The sequence below is a fragment of the Martes martes genome (assembly GCF_963455335.1).
Source record: "Martes martes genome assembly, chromosome: 11".
NCBI classification, from domain to species: Eukaryota; Metazoa; Chordata; class Mammalia; order Carnivora; family Mustelidae; genus Martes; species Martes martes.
The window spans coordinates 83,660,719-83,678,843 of NC_137899.1; the positions used below are offsets into that span (position 1 = coordinate 83,660,719).

General features: G+C 37.7%; 1 protein-coding gene across 1 annotated transcript in view; it reads right to left on the reverse strand.

The window, feature by feature from the left end:
- Positions 1–18,125, reverse strand: part of GRM8 (glutamate metabotropic receptor 8) — a gene marked incomplete at both ends in the record, with an annotated part of 740,123 nt that overhangs the window by 271,829 nt on the left and 450,169 nt on the right. Inside the window, one exon of the mRNA XM_080818039.1 lies at positions 8,054–8,254. Within this exon, the coding sequence (XP_080674165.1) occupies positions 8,054–8,254 (201 nt within the window). The remainder of the gene's footprint in view (positions 1–8,053; positions 8,255–18,125) is intronic.

The window sequence follows — 18,125 nt, forward strand, 5'->3', positions numbered from 1 at the left end:
TAATATGGCAAAGGGAACAAACATCAAAATCCAGGAGATGCTAAGAACACCCCTCAAAATCAATAAAAATAGGTCCACACCTCGTCACCTGATAGTAAAATTAACAAGTCTTAGCGACAAAGAGAAAATCCTGAAAGCAGCCTGGGAAAAGAAGTCGGTAACATACAAGGGTAAAAACATTAGATTGGCAGCAGACCTATCCACAGAGACCTGGCAGGCCAGAAAGAACTGGCATGATACATTCAGAGCACTAAACAAGAAAAACATGCAGCCAAGAATTCTATATCCGGTTAAGCTATCATTGAAAATAGAAGGAGAGATAAAGAGCTTCCAGGACAAACAAAAGCTGAAAGAATTTGCAAACACCAAACCAGCTCTACAGGAAATATTGAAAGGGGTCCTCTAAGCAAAGAGAGACCCTAAAAGTAGTAGATCAGAAAGAAACAGAGACAGTAACAGTCACCTTACAGGCAATACAATGGCACTAAATTCATATCTCTCAATAGTTATCCTGAATGTTAATGGGCTAAATGCCCCAATCAAAAGACACAGGGTATCAGAATGGATAAAAAAACAAAACCCATCAATATGCTGCCTACAAGAAACTCATTTTAGACCCGAAGACACCTCCAGATTTAAAGTGAGGGGGTGGAAAACAATGTACCATGCTAATGGACATCAGAAGAAAGCTGGGGTGGCAATCCTTAGATCAGATCAATTAGACTTTAAACTAAAGACTATAATAAGAGATGAGTAAGGAACTATATTATACTCAAAGGGTCTGTCCAACAAGAAGACCTAACAATCTTAAATATCTATGCCCCTAACCTGGGAGCAGCCAACTATATAAACCAATTAATAACAAAATCAAAGAAATACATCGACAGTAATACAATAATAGCAGGGGACTTTAACACTCCCCTCACTGAAATGGACAGATCATCTAAGCAAAAGATCAATAAGGAAATAAAGGCCTTAAATGACACACTGGACCAGATGGACATCACAGATATATATTCAGAACATTCCATCCCAAAGCAACAGAATATACATTCTTCTCTAGTGCACATGGAACATTCTCCAGAATAGACCACATCCTGGGTCATAAATCAGGTCTCAATCGGTACCAAAAGATTGAGATCATTCCCTGCATATTTTCAGACCACAATGGTCTGAAGCTCAAACTCAATCACAAGAGGAAATTTGGAAAGAACGCAAATACATGGAGACTAAACAGCATCCTTCTAAAAAATGAATGGGTCAACCAGGAAATTAAAGAAGAATTGAAAAAATTCATGGAAACAAATGATAATGAAAACAGAACGATTCAAAATCTGTGCGACACAACAAAGGCAGTCCTGAGAGGAAAATATATAGCGGTGCAAGCCTTTCTCAAGAAACAAGAAAGGTCTCAAATACACAACCTAACCCTACACCTAAAGGAGCTGGAGAGAGAACAACAAAGAAAGCCTAAACCCAGCAGGAGAAGAGAAATCATAAAGATCAGAGCAGAAATCAATGAAATAGAAACTAAAAAAACAATAGAACAAATCAACAAAACTAGGAGCTGGTTCTTTGAAAGAATTAATAAGATTGATAAGCCCCTGGCCAGACTTATCAAAAAGAAAAGAGAAAGGACGCAAATAAAAAAAATCATGAATGAAAGAGGAGAGATCACAACCAACACCAAAGAAATACAAACAATTATAAGAACATACTACGAGCAACTTTACGCCAACAAATTTGACAATCTGGAAGAAATGGATACATTTCTAGAGACGTATAAACTACCACAACTGAACCAGGAAGAAATAGATAACCTGAACAGACCCATAACCAGTAAGGAGATTGAAACAGTCATCAAAAATCTCCAAACAAACAAAAGTCCAGGACCAGACGGCTTCCCAGGGGAATTCTACCAAACATTTAAAGAAGAATTAATTCCTATTCTCCTGAAACTGTTCCAAAAAATAGAAATGGAAGGAAAACTTCCAAACTCATTTTATGAGGCCAGCATCACCTTGATCCCAGAACCAGACAAGGATCCCACCAAAAAAGAGAATTACAGACCAATATCTTTGATGAACACAGATGCGAAAATTCTCACCAAAATACTGGCCAATAGGATCCAACAGTACATTAAAAGGATTATTCATCACGACCAAGTGGGATTTATTCCAGGAATGCAAGGTTGGTTCAATATCCGCAAATCCATCAATGTGATACAATACATTAATAAAAGAAAGAATAAGAACCATATGATACTCTCAATAGATGCTGAAAAAGCGTTTGACAAAGTGCAGCATCCCTTCCTGATTAAAACTCTTCAAAGTGTAGGGATAGAAGACACATACCTCAATATTATCAAAGCCATCTATGAAAAACCCACTGCAAATATCATTCTCAATGGAGAAAAACTGAAAGCTTTCCCGCTAAGGTCAGGAACACGGCAGGGATATCCGTTATCACCACTGCTATTCAGCACAGTACTAGAAGTCCTAGCCTCAGCAATCAGACAACAAAAAGAAATTAAAGGCATCCAAATTGGCAAAGAAGAAGTCAAACTATCACTCTTTGCGGATGATATGATACTATATGTGGAAAACCCAAAAGGCTCCACTCCAAAACTGCTAGAACTTATACAGGAATTCAGTAAAGTGTCAGGATATAAAGTCAATGCACAGAAATCAGTCGCATTTCTTTACACTAACAACAAGACAGAAGAAAGAGAAATTGAGGAGTCAGTGCCATTTACAATCGTACCCAAAACCATAAGATACCTAGGAATAAATCTAACCAAAGAGGCAAAGAATCTATACTCAGAATACTATAAAGTACTCATGAAAGAAATTGAGGAAGACACAAAGAAATGGAAAAATATTCCATGCTCATGGATTGGAAGAACAAATACTGTGAAAATATCTATTCTACCTAAAGCAATCTACACAATTAATGCAATCCCTATCAAAATCCCATCCATTTTTCTTAAAGAAATAGAACAAATAATCCTAAAATTTATATGGAACCAGAAAAGACCTCAAATAGCCAAAGGAATATTGAAAAAGAAAGCCAAAGTCGGTGGCATCACAATTCCAGACTTCAAGCTCTATTACAAAGCTGTCATCATCAAGACAGTATGGTACTGGCACAAAAACAGACATATAGACCAATGGAACAGAATAGAGAGCCCAGAAATAGACCCTCAACTCTATGGTCAACTAATCTTTGACAAAGCAGGAAAGAATATCCAATGGAAAAAAGACAGCCTCTTCAACAAATGGTGCTGGGAAAATTGGACAGCCACATGCAGAAAAATGAAATTGGACTATTTCCTTACACCACACACAAAAATAGACTCAAAATGGATGAAGGACCTCAATGTGCGAAAGGAATCTATCAAAATCCTTGAGGAGAATGCAGGCAGCAACCTCTTTGACCTCAACCGCAGCAACTTCTTCCTAGGAACATCGCCAAAGGCAACAGAAGCAAGGGCAAAAATGAACTACTGGGATTTCATCAAGATCAAAAGCTTTTGCACAGCAAAGGAAACAGTTAACAAAACCAAAAGACAACTGACAGAATGGGAAAAGATATTTACAAACGACATATCAGATAAAGGGCTAGTATCCAAAATCTATAAAGAGCCTATCAAACTCAATACCCAAAGAACAAATAATCCAGTCAAGAAATGGGCAGAGGACATGAACAGACATTTCTGCAAAGAAGACATCCAGATGGCCAACAGACACATGAAAAAATGCTCCACATCACTCGGCATCAGGGAAATACAAATCAAAACCACAATGAGATACCACCTCACACCAGTCAGAATGGCTAAAATTAACAAGTCAAGAAATGACAGATGCTGGCGAGGATGCGGAGAGAGGGGAACCCTCCTACACTGCTGGTGGGAATGCAAGCTGGTGCAACCACTCTGGAAAACAGTGTGGAGGTTCCTCAAAAAACTGAAAATAGAGCTACCCTATGACCCAGCAATTGCACTACTGGGTATATATCCTAAAGATACAAACGTGGTGCTCCGAAGGGGCACGTGCACCCGAATGTTTATAGCAGCAATGTCCACAATAGCCAAACTGTGGAAAGAGCCTAGATGTCCATCAACAGATGAATGGATAAAGAAGAGGTGGTATATATACACAAGGGAATACTATGCAGCCATCAAAAGACATGAAATCTTGCCATTTGCGATGACGTGGATGGAACTAGAGGGTATCATGCTTAGCGAAATAAGTCAATTGGAGAAAGACAACTATCATATGATCTCTTTGATATGAGGAAGTGGAGATGCAAGGCGGGGGGGGTTGGGGGGAGGTAGGAAAAGAAAAAATGAAACGATGGGATTGGGAGGGAGACAAACCATAAAAGACTCAATCTCAAAAAACAGACTGAGGGTTGCAGGGGGGAGGGGGGACGGGAGAGGGTGGTGGGGAAATGGACATTGGGGAGGGTATGTACTATGATGAGTGCTGTGAAATGTGTAAACCTGGCGATTCACAGACCTATACCCCTGGGGATAAAAATACATTATATGTTTATTAAAATAAATAAAATATATATATATTAAAAAAACAAAGCTCATTCTTCAACAACTGATAATAGCTATGCTAAGAAAACACTAAGTATACAATAATTTTTTGTTGTCACATACAGTAAGCAGCTCTGGGTCTAGTCAAGTACATTCTCAGCACTTCAGGATATAAGAAACTGATCTCAAGGAAACTGGGGTTTGGCCAATGGTTCTCTCACACTTCCAGGCCTTGGGAAGTGTGGTGACCATCTCACTAGGTGAGAACACTGACCATCACCAACACAAACCATTCGATTGACATGCAATTAACAACATGTAATAGCTGTTAGCTAGGTTCCTAGCACACATTCTAGATGTCTACCTCCAGTTCCTATGAAAGCCCTATGAAGGGCAAGGATATTTAAGTCGGGGGATTTGATGTGTGCTCCATGTAGCTATTAGGACATTTCAAGGTTTTTCTAGGAACAGCAAGTAGCACTAGGGGAAGTGAAGTGTCCAAGAGTATGGCCACCCTTTCAACCCAGCAGTTCTTATTTTAACGGACTAAAACTTTAAATTTCTGAGTAGCATTCTTTTGAAGATCAAGTCTGAAAAGCAGTGTATAAGGGAAATGCTCTTCATTTATTCTTAACAGGATATGGTAATCCCCATATCATCAGAGTTTGAGAGAGTTGTAAACCTAGATCAAAGAAGATTATCTCCCTCCTGAAAACTCTTAATAAAATACCCTTCAGTGTTACAAGCATTACATTCTTGGCTTTGATTGTGGGTACGGGTGCAAAACAGCTGAAGAGAAAGCTACTTCTTTTATATAAAATTATGTTAAATATTATATAAAAATTTAAATTTCATAAATTTCATTTAAAATTTCATATTATTAGGTTGTCAAAGTCCCATATGATACAGTTGTTGTAGATAGAGTTTCCCAGAAAATTAGTTCTCCCTTAAAAAATAGGTAGGCTTGCTTCCATCACAATGAAAGTTATATATCCCACTGGATGTCCCTTTACATTATGGCTGCTCTGGAAGGTCAGAACTTGGTGTAGTCCCATATCCTAGTTACCATATTGTTTCTTCCTCTTTAAGTGATTTTGATAATATACTTCTATTTGAACTGCCCTATATATATTTTTATCATAGGCATATATCATAGGCAAGGCACTAACAATTAATGAACACTAACAAATAAGATAACAATGAAATTTAAAAATTTATGAACTCCCTGAAAATTACTAAAAATCAGGAGAAGTACATAATCCATGACAATCGGCTTATGCATAGGTCTCTTACCTTGTAGCATCAGCTGTTGGAATACAGACAAGTCTCAAGCCATTAGCAAAACAGCTCTCCAGGGAGCTCAAAGAGATTCTTTTTTAAGTGTGTATACTAAAATTCATGTATTTTATATGACCCTCATACCAAGACTATACTTACTCGTATCAGACACAGTTCTATTATGCTTTAATGGGTTCCTGTTGCTTTCAAGGTAAACAAATCTTAAGAATGGCCTATAAGCCCTTTTGTATTCTATCTTATCCTTATCTCTGACACCCATTTCCTTCAGATTCACCTGTCACTAACTCCCTAGAGTAGGGATGTTTCCCTCTTACAAACTCTCAGTCTGGCACACCTCTACTCTCAGTGCTCATTACAGCCTATATTATTACACCTTTGTGTGCTTTTTTGATTAATATTTAATTCCCCAAGAAAATCTAAATCTCCTATCTGTTTTGACTGTTTTTATCAGTAGTGTATCTCCAGCATCTATCACAATGTTTAACATGTTTTATGTGCTCAATAAATATATCTTGACTGAATGAATGAAATGTTATATGTGCTTCTCTGTCCATAGTGGGTTGAAAGAAGCAAATTATGGAAGAGATCAGTCCTTAAAAAAAAAAAAAAAAAAAAAAAAAAAAGGCACAAAAACAGCAGCCTGATAAGGTGGTAGGGGAAAAAAGACTATAAAAAGTAGACAAAAGAACTCAGGAATCATTGGAGTCTAGAGGCAAATTGTCTTAATAATCATTAGGCATTAAGATGTTTTTAATAGTCTTTAACAGCATCATTATATTACAGTATGGTATAATAATGGAAGTCATCAAGGAAGGGGTTGGCTTTTATCTATGATTAAGATAAGGGAGAAATTGGTAATTCACCTTTAAAATACTTTAATCTTGTGTTTCTTTAAAGATTTTCCCATCTTCTGGAGGTGAGCTTCAGTTATTGAGAAAATATAATCATTTGCATTCCTCTTCACAGCTCCTAACTACTTGGATAAATGGAGTGTTCCCCAACCTCATGTTAGGATAAATAACCTTGCATTGTAATACTCTTCTTTTGCTCAATTTTTATAATTGCAAGAAAATTATTTTTAAATTCCCCTTAATATTTATATTCATAACAAAAGGATTGTTACGTAATGTCTCGCAAAAAATTCTGCTGAAAATAAGGATACCCTGAGTTGAATGTAAACCAAATCTTGCCTCGTGTTGCCTGCACAAAGCAAAAGAAGAAGTTTTCACTTGAATTCTAAATTGAAGATGACCTTGTGCTTTTTTGAGAAAGGCTGGCAGTTGAGGTCACTGGAGTGTATTATGATGGACAGTGCAGTGCTGTGCGTGACTCGGAGGCATGTCCACTGTGTGGATTACAGCCAAACAGAAAGAATTAGACAGCTCAGAGCATTCTATCATTTCATTTGAAAATAATGGTCAAAATCATGGGCAGCAACCATTACAGCTTTCATGAAAGAGCAGCAGCATTCAATAATTCCTTCACTTCAGACAGGCAGTTGGCTATTCTCAGCGGAATGCCGTGGATCCATCATATTTTGTATCAGTTTCTGTGACACTCACAGAGAGCAGAAGTTCTGCTTCTGCAGGAAGTAAATCCCATCTCCAAGGCATCCCGTGCAGTTCTAGCTTATAGGATGCAGCCCATTGCTTTACAGCAACCAGATCATTGAAAGTGATACAAGGAAAGAGAAGATACAGAAACTTAACCCAGAGCTCAGAAGGTAAATATGTAGCAAATCCAGATCATCTACCTTCCTCTAGTCAACTTACTGTTCAAGAAGCTTAAGATCAGTTTTAAAACAAAATCTCTACACGTCCTTCTCTAACAATGGCACGAAAACAAAATATTTTCAAAGAAATCTAATCTGTTGTGAGCGGTTCCAAATGAGCCTCCTAAATTATTTCTGAAATAGTGATATTTAAGTAGAATATTTTGATTGATTGAGGTTTATTTTTAACTTCTGCTTCTTTCAGGAGCACCAAAAAAAAAAAAATATATATATATATATATATATATATATATATATATATATGTTTGAGATTTCAAAGCAGGTGGAAAAAACTCACACTTCTGATTAAAAGGGGGACTGCTCCTAATCCTGGGCTTCCCACTCTGTTTGAATGTCTTCTGTGTATGGGGGTGGGGAGGAATGAACACCGTCACTTCTAAAGTAGTTAATGACCAAAAAAAAAACTTGTGACTTACCATTAAAATTTACAGCCCGAATATAACCAAGTAGCTCTTTCCCATCAACAGCACTCATTCGTGGGCAGAGGCCGATGTATCCAGGGCACAGATCTTTGTGCATATTGTGCAGGGCATAAGCCATGGAATACACGGCATCAATTACAAATTGGACCTTTCCCTCCTGTTCGTAAGACGAATCCCTGGCAATTCTCTCCAGCCCTGCAAAATAAAAAAGTAAACCATCAACTGGTGTTAGATTTCACTCAAAGATGGCATTAGGGCTAAGATTTCCACATTTGAGGCACACTTTTTTTTTTTTTTAAGATTTTATTTATTTATTTGACAGAGAACGACACAGCGAGAGAGGGAACACAAGCAGGGGGAGTGGGAAAGGGGGATGGAGGCTTCCCACGAAGCAGGGAGCCTGATGTGGGGCTCGATCCCGGAATTCCGGGATCATGACCTGAGCTGAAGGCAGAGGCTTAGTGACTGAGCCACCCAGGTGCCCTCTGAGGCACGATTAATGAGACAAAACTATTTACTTTTACTCCCAATTATTTTATTCCTATACATACTGAGTCAGGCTTTTAAACTGGGTATTGAATTTTTTATTTGGAAAGAATAGAAACTATTCTATTAGCAACAAAAAGATATAAACTAAACAAAAACATATAATTTCATTATCTTTATTTCCACCTTACTGAGTCCGATTACGTTTTACATTCTAGTAATTACATAACATTTTGGTAGTGACTTGATCTTATAAGCAAAATGTGTAGGTTTCATTCTTTTCATCTACTTCAGTTCCAGGAGTATCATTTAATTAGTGTCCCAAGGTCTTTCCTCCCCCCGCCTCACCATATCTATTCTCATTTTGAACGTATTTTACTTGGGAGCCCTTTTTGTAAATATTAAAAGACAGTTTTTCCTTAAGCAAACCAGCTGTCTTCAGAAGAATCATTCAACTTATTTTCTTCTTGAACTCAATATTCTTTTTCTTTTTTTAAAATGATTTTATTTATTGATTTATTTGAGAGAGAGAGCAGGAGAAGGAACAGAGGGAAACAAGCCAACTCTGCATTGAGCTCAGAGACTGAGGTGAGGCTCTACCTCAGGACCCTGAGATCATGACCTGAGCCAAAATCAAGAGTTGGACGCTCAACCAACTGAACCACCCAGATGCCCCTTGAACTCAATTTTCTATTTTATTTTATTTTTAAATCTTTCTACGGAGATAAAATTGGCATATAACATGGTTTAAGTTTAAGGTATACTACATGATGATTTTATATATGTATATATTATGAAATGATTTCCATAATAAAGGTTAGTTAACACATTCATTACCTTCCATAGTAAGCTTTTTTATTTTCCTTGTGGTGGTAACATTTAAGATTTACCCTTAGCAACTTTCAAGTATACAATACAGTATTATTAACCATAGTCACCATGTTGTGCTTAGATACCCAACAATTTTCTATTTCTATATTCATCAATTTAATTCATTAAATCTAGCAGTCTGATAAGTTAGTTTTCTTGGACTTTCCTGTCACCTAACTGCCAGCCCACCTTTCCAATTGCCTATCATATTCCTATGTAGTCTGCTTCCATGTCAAACTCAATAGTGCTAAAACCAGGCTATTATTATAGAGAATTACATCATTTCCCTAAAACCTCAATCAGAATTGAAGGTCTTACAGGTTTGAGAGCAGAGAGGGGAGATCTGTTCTTACAAAGAGTACCTTCAAGATGACAAAAGACGTACTGATCCCTTCAACTGCATTAGCTGTATGATCTAAGCTAACATCCATGCAGATCCGGGAGCACTGTCTTCTCCCTATCTCCATTGGCACTTTGTCTCCTTGGGGTCTTAGAATGGCTTTGCTATGTCCAGAATGTCATCAAGTGACCTTGTGAAAACAGCCCTTTCAGCTTCTGCCAAAAAATTTCTCCCCCATAGTTTTTACCACAAAGTAGACAATTCATAAATAAATATGGAAGAATGGTCACAGCAACCAAAAAGATGAGTTGTTTCTTTAAAGATTTTATCCGGTGACCAACCACTCTGGTTAGTCCAGGATTGAGGGATTTCTCAGAACATAGGACCAAAACCCAGATAGTCCTGAGCCAACCAGCATGGTTGCTTAAGAGAACAAGAGGCAAATGACAAGTAAACTTGACACAAGACTGAAATAACTACTTTGAGTGTAGGCCCGTAGGTGCATAAGAAGATTCCCAGTTTCATTCATTTTGTATCACTAAATTTGATAACTGGAAATGAATCCTATAAATCCTCAAGCAGTTGTTCCATTCCTGATTATCTTCTTAAGTCCAGACTCCTGAGGGCCACTCCAGATTTACTGAATCAGCATCTCCCACTTTGGGAACATGACAAATCTGTCATTTCCAAACACAGATACCTCACTGTCTTAATCTGAGCTGCTATAACAAAATACCAAAGACTGGGTGGCTTGTAAACAACAGAATTTGCTTCTCATAGCTCTTGAGGCTATAAGTCCAGACTAAGGGTAACAGCATGGCTGGGTCCTGGTGAAGGATTATCTTCTGGCTTGCAGGCAGCTGTTTTCTTATTATATCCTTACATGGAAGAGAGCAGACTTCGGGTGACTTCTTTTAAGGACACTAATCCCATTCATGAGGGATAGTGCTCTAGCTTCAAAACTTCATCTAACCTAATTACCTCCCAAAGGCCCCACATCCTCATACCTTCATATCAGGGGGTAGAGTTTTGACACATTTCAAATTTATGAAAGGGACACAAACATTGTCTGTAACACTACATTCCGGGTTTGCTGTTTGTATTGCTGCTGCTCTGTAAATCCCTCGGCTACACACACACACACACACACACACACACTTCTGTGAACATTATCACTTGTTTTTCTGACTTTGCTTCTCTTGTGTACTTTATTTGTGTGCGCGTGTGGGTCTTCTCTAATAATCAAGGGGATGCACAATTTTAAAAAGATTTATTTATTTGTTTAAGAGAGAGAAGGGGGAGGAGTATAGGGAGAGAGAGAATCTCAGATTCCGCACTGAGTGCGGAGCCTGAAGCAGAGCTTAATTTCACAACCCTGAAATCATGACCTGAGCTGAAAACAAGAGTTTGTTACTTAACAGACTGAGCCACCCAGGCACCCCTCTTTTTAAAGAGAGAATTTCTTTTTCTCCATTGCCACTGGGTGGAGTATGAACAGCAGGCACAGAAATGGCAGAAAATGCCCAGGCCAAGTACAAAGAAAACAATGACCACAAGAACATAAAGAAATTCGGAAATTTTTCACAGTCCATGGACTATATGTAAGAGCTAGATATGTGTGAATGTTTTATATTTTTAAATTTACTCTATCCTAAAATGTTTTTATTTTAATCTGATTGAAATAAAAATATGATTTTATTTTAATGCTACAGTTTATTCAATGCAACCTCACTCCATCTATAAAGATATTTCTCAGCATTCAATAATTGGGATAAAGTTATACACAATACTTTCCTGATAAATTTTAATGGAGATGTCCTAATTGAATAGACATTCTTTTTTTTTTTAAGATTTATTTATTTATTTGACTGGGGGAGGGGCAGAGGAAAAGGGAGAGAGAGAATCTCAAGCAGACTCTGTGCAAAGGATGAGCCCAAGGTACAGCTTGATCTCATGACCCTGAGATTATGATCTGAGCCAAAATCAAGACCTGGTTGCTTAACTGACTGAGCCACCGAGGTGCCCTTAGTAGACATATTCTTTCTTAATTTTTCATAAAACAATTTTAACTTTATACATAATAGATTTATAATTAACTCTCAAATACCATACCTATTATTAAAGGGACATATTTAAATTTGCACTTGTTAAACTATTTATTTCCTTAACTAGTTGTAAACTCCTAGTAGTATGAGCAGAGATTAAATATACCCAACTTTGCACTTTTTTTTAAGTAAAAGTTCAGAAGGCTGCTTAGTGATGACCGTCACACAAGTCAGTGGACACACTATGACTCTTTCCATGAAGTGATGGAAGTACATGGTGACAAACTAAAAGACTGAACATTATTACCATTTCTAAGTTTAACAAGAAATCATTTTATTTCTTTCCAGGTTGTTTAGACACCATATTTTTCTATTTCCTAATATTTCAACTTCATGAAGACACATAAGATTTTACAAGAGCTGGGGTTTGCTCCTCAATTCCTGTAGTTGCTTGTCTTATTCATCTAAAAAGGAATTTAAGAAGCTAACAGTGACTCATCAACTTAATTGGCTGTAAAATTTCATTATGCTATAGTTTCTAAGTTAGCGTTAATGTATTGCTATAAAGGGCTAAATATTGTCAAAGGCTATATGTCAGCCATCCATTTAAAACACTGACTGTAAAGTTCTGATGTGCTTTAGTGTATAGCTTAAAATTAACAGCAAATAGCAAAGTGTTTGCAGGGGGGGAATTGAAGTCAGCCTCATAAATTTTATGGCAAGATTATTTTACATTTTCATTAATGAAATGTCAAACTTCTGACTGTATCTCATGTTCCTGGACAACAGAATAAATTCTTACTGGACCAAGCAATACCACATGTGCCTCAGTTAAGGTCTTTCGAGCATCACAGTGTATCCTCTTGGTTTTCAAAAGGCAAATCTGTTCAAGTTTGCAGAGTGCGATATACATTACAGTGCGAGTTCCTCAGATATGCCTGACATGAATTTTAAATTCTTTGACTGACAGATAGTTGTTGGGCTTTGCTTTCCAAGAATTTCTGATTTCTCAGGGTGTAGTTTAGTTTTATAGATTGAGATTCGAGGTTATTTTCCTTTTCCTGAAAGTATGTTAATATAATGATGATCCAATAAACTGATCAGTTCAGTGAAGAAGAAGAAAAAAGAAGCAGAGAAAGAGGAGGAGGAGGAGCTGGAAGTCCTACCAGTCATTTTATTCCCAAGAAACCAAATATTCAATCAGTTTGATTTTTTTTACTATAATCCTAGCATGCAGTAGAAAAAAATCCCACATTCTAAATTTGTAGGTTAAAAAGTATTTATTTAGTTTCTCTTTGACTTTTCCTTAAGAATGCAGCAACTATTTTAAATGATTTAACTGTTTTCTTGCAGTTAGTGTGGAGAGGATGGTAGGAGGAAAGAAGAGAATCTGTGACCTGCTAGGGACACATTTAGGCCCACAGGACCAGAATGAAGGGTCAGTCTGAATTCCACAACAACTCTGTATCTCGCTACTCGATGCACCAGAGAAAAGATTGTCATTTCCTACAAGCCGCTCTCCCAGTGCCCTACATGTATGCACTAACTGTGCAGTGGGTGACTGAAATCAGTGAACCACGCACGCCAGTAACAATCCATGAGAACCAGAAAGAATCACACTGCACATGAAAAAGGAATCGCTATCAACTCAGCCAACCTAAGTCACCTTCTACTGAATTTAAACTGATTTGGCTTCAAGGATACAACAGAGGAAAGATGGGAAAGAAACAGAAGCATATTCAATTATACAAGAATTTCTCCTAAGCACCGGGATAGGCAAATGAAGCGCGTGCAGCTCCCATGCAAACTGCAGGGAGATGAGAACAAGGGCCCTATGGTAAGGCAGAAAGACAGACTGACTGAGGGAGGCAGTGGCTACAGGAGAAAGAGTATGGGCCAGTGGGGCAGACCTAGACCCGGGTCCCAACTAATACAACCCAAGGCAAATGGACTTGGGCACATTCCTGGGCTTTTGACTGGGACACCTGCTCCCAGGGACCTCCGCGATGTGCTATCCCATCTCTCCAGCCTCATCTGCTGGTACCACCCCACCTCTTGCTGCTCCACGTGTAGGTCCTTGAATATAACCTGAGATCTCCCACCGCAGGGCTTCACGCGGATATCCGCTCTGTAACTCTTCACGCCTTCCTGGATATCTCCTGCTCAGCCTCCAAGCTTCAGGTAAGATATCAAGTCAAGTTAGGCGGGAGCACTGATATTTAATTTTTTTAATATAGCAGCCCAGATCGGATTATAGAGTATCTTAAATGCTACGTTGAATATTGAATACTGTTCAGTTGGAAACGCAGAACCATGACCAATATTTAAAATATTTCTGGGAATATGGGTAAAGTAAATTGAAGCAAATGTAGTCTGAAGGTAGAGATACAAGCTGGGAGGCAGGGCAGATATAGGTTGAAAAAGCAGGAAAAAAAGAATGAGGGAAAATATGTTTCAGATGTCAAACTGACAGTATTCGGCGCCCTGATTAAATATGGGAGTAAGGTTTGAAGGCAATCAACAACTCAGGTGTTTTGAGGCAAGGTAGCAGAACACTGACAGCATTAACAGAATTTGGAAAATCAGGTTAACAAGAAGGTTTTGTTTTTGACGGCTCTGGCTCTCCAACTGCATCAAGAAAGACCTCAGTTAAAAGAACTGATTTTTAATATTCTCTGGTATTTAATATATCCTCTAACAAAGTATGCAGATTTTATATAAATTTGTTGAATTGTTTGAAGAACAAAAGGCCCAAATGTTTAGAGTAATCACGTAATACCACTGATCATTTATTTATAGCATTGCAATAATTTAAGCTTTACTTAGGAGTAAAGTACCATTTATAGTACTGTTGTAAGACCAATGGCCTGAGGGGCTCCTGGGTGGCTCAATTGATTAAGCATCTGCCTTTGGCTCAGGTCATGATCTCAGGGTCCTGGGATCAAGCCCTCCATTGGATTCCCTGCTCAGTGGGGAGTCTGCTTCTCCCCCTCCCTCTACCTCTCCCCCTGCTTGTGCTCTCTCTCTCTCTCTCTCTCTAATAAATAAATAAAATCTTAGAAGAAAAAAGAAAAAGACCAATGGCCTGAGAAGTCGAAGACTCACATTCCAGTTCTAACAGAGTGGCCAAATGACTTTGTGTCCTTGGTCAAGTCATGAGCTTTCTAGGATTTGTTTACTTCTCAGTAGAAATTAGTCGATTGAATAACATGATCAGTCAGGGTCCCTACAGTTCTAAATTTCTAGATGCTAGGGCATATTCTCTTCTATTTCCTCCTTACACTTGCTAAGATCACTGGAAGATTGTATAAGGGTATGAGTGAACAAATGCCACTAAAAAATTCTCCAAAATAGTTTGGAATAACCAGTAACTGGACTACCATCGAGACCTGGAAATTCTACAGTAACAAAAAATACCGTCAGCCTGGATTTTTCTTCCTGTATTGTTAGTCTGGTTAACTGTGTTACTGCATTTTCATGAGTCTTAGACTTTAACTACTTCAAATCTAGTACCTTTTGAAGGAGAAAAGTTTCAAGTCTCTTTTTATTTTGATCTGATGGTTAGAGAAATCAATTATGGAAAATAAGATCGGAGAAGTAAAAGGACACAAATAATTAAGATGGGCAGGACCCTTCATGAGAAGCATCTCTTTAGTCCTAAATTACTATTATCCCTCCCCTTTTTTTTAATAGATAAAGGAACTAAGACTCAACATTTGAAAAACTACCCAAGATCACACAATTATGGCAATAAATGGTAGTCAAGTCTGACTCAAAACCTTGGCCATTTATTATCACACTGCCTCCTTCTCTGAAATTGTGGGTTTTTTTCCCCCAAATCAGGCTTACCTTCCACTTCTCTGAACTCCTCTAACTTTTAGCCATTAGACCCACAACTGACTTGTCTTTTATGGTAAGTAGTAGGTAGAGATTGTGTGCGTGTGTGTGTGTGTGTGTGAACCTTTAAAGAACAGTGAGCAGGAACTAAAGAAAAATATAAAATAAATACTAATAAATATTAACAAATGACAATATATTAAAATACACAAAAGAGGGGAAAAACACTCCTGTAACACTGTAAGCATTTTTCTGACATATTAAAACACTCATCTTGGGGCGCCTGGGTGACTCAGTGGGTTAAGCCTCTGCCTTCAGCTCGGGTCATGATCTCATCAGCTCGGGTCATGATTTCAGGGTCCTGGGATCGAGCCCCATGTCAGGCTCTCTGCTCAGCAGGGGGCCTGCTTCTCCCCCCACCTCCGCCTGCCTCTCTGCCTACTTGTGATCATTCTCTGTCTGTCTAAAAATAAATACAATGATTAAAAAAAAAAAAAACTCATCTTGCTTGTGAATTTCAGCAATGCACCTGAGATAAAGTTGGCATAATGTGGCTGAAATTCATAAGCAAGATGATTAGATATTTGTGGCAAAAGCCAAAGCTAATAAAACTTATAAATTAATATTTATAAAAATCAATAGAGTATTTTAGCTCTGGAAGGTGAGAGCGTAAATGTCTGTAAGATTTCTCTAAGAAAGTAACATCAAGCTCAAAGGAGAATTCCACACCTAAGGTTCTGCTTTGTCAGTTCTGCACTAGGCTTTGTCAAGGACCTGAATAAACAGATGTATTGGACTAATGAACTAATTTGAGCCTCTGCCTTATCTATTTACAAAGGGCAGAGAAAATGAGAAGATAAGGGTCCTCTGCTGAAAATCACCTGCTCTCTATTTCTTCTGTAATTTAAATGTAGTCCCAAGAACGGAAGGCTCTTAGCTGCCTGAGGACACATCGGGAGACACTTGTAAATCAACCCCTGAAGAGGGCTACATCAGCCCACAATGACTTCTCTCCTTTGTGTGCCTGGCAGGAAATGGAAAGTGCTTCAGGCAGGTGCCAGGTGTCCCCTTCAGGTGTTAAATTTCCCATGCAATGCCCTAGGGTTTTTAAAACACTAAAAAACCTAAGGTAAGAGGCAAGTTAAGATTAAGAGTGTATCTTCAGGCAAAACAACCAGTTTAAAAAAAAAAAAAAAAGATGCTCAGGAGAGGAAATTATTTCATAGATATATCCCTAAGTCCCCAAGCAAAGAAAAGGCATTTGATTAAATTCAGACAGTTGCATTTCTTTACATAATTATCTTGATCATGTACATCAGAGTTCAATAGTGAATAGTAGAGTTTTTCTCTTTAACTACTCCACAGAAGAATCCAATTTCCCCCCCTAAACCCCCTTTAGCAGATAGGACTTCTAATGCATCCTCCCACCCCAAGATATGTTAGTAGTCATTGCAGACCTTATAATGTGGCTTCAAATGTGCCTTTAAAAATATTTTTAATTTTTTTTTTCTAATCACAAAAGCTAATCAGTATTAGTAGAAATGTGAGAAAAAAGTATAATGAAGAAAATGGAGTATCTGTTAGCCTATCACATTAACCACCATTTATATATTGACCTATTGCCTTATAGGATTTCTCTATTTCCCCCTAAATTAAGAAGATACTGTGTATATCTTTTTAAATCTGCTATATTCACTTCACCTAGTGAGGATTTCCCTATATTGTAGGAAAGCATAGTTTTTATACTTGCATTGTAGTTCATTCAGTGGACTCAGGTTTTTGCATTTAACTGTTCCCCAATACTCAACATGATATTTGATGCAAGGTAGAGATCTAACTTTGTTTTTCAAATTATGAGCCAGTTCTTCCACACTATTTCTTGAATGTTCTTTTCCCCATTGATTTATATAAAGTCACTTTTAACACACATCAAACTCTATATGTTCTTGGATATACAGCTGGAGTTTATGCTCTAGGCCACTTGTCTCCCAATATGCCAATACTACCTGTTGGACAATTATTGTAATTTTATGATAAGTTCTACCATCTGTCCATGCGAGTTCTGTCAATACTCTTGTTTTTTAAAATTCTTGATAGTTCTCACAAATAAAACTTTAGAACTATTTAAGCTAGTTCTAAAAATTGCAGCTTTTATTCGAATTGTATTGATTTTTAAAATTAGTTGCAGGAGACTTGAAATAGCTGCGATATTAACTGTCCCATTTGGAAACAGAGCATCTCCATTTATTCGAATCTGCTTTTGGAATCCTCAGCAAAGATATGTCACTCGCATATTCCTTTTTATGCAATGCCCTGATATTTAGTTTTCTAGCTTTATGAAACAGAATTTTTTTCATTGTATTTTTAGGTGGTTCATCATGGTACAAGTAATAAATTCTCAATTCATTCTTTTTTAAAAAAAGATTTTTAATTATTTGAGGGAGAGAGAGAGAGACCATGTGTGTGCGTGCATGTAACCGAGGGTGGG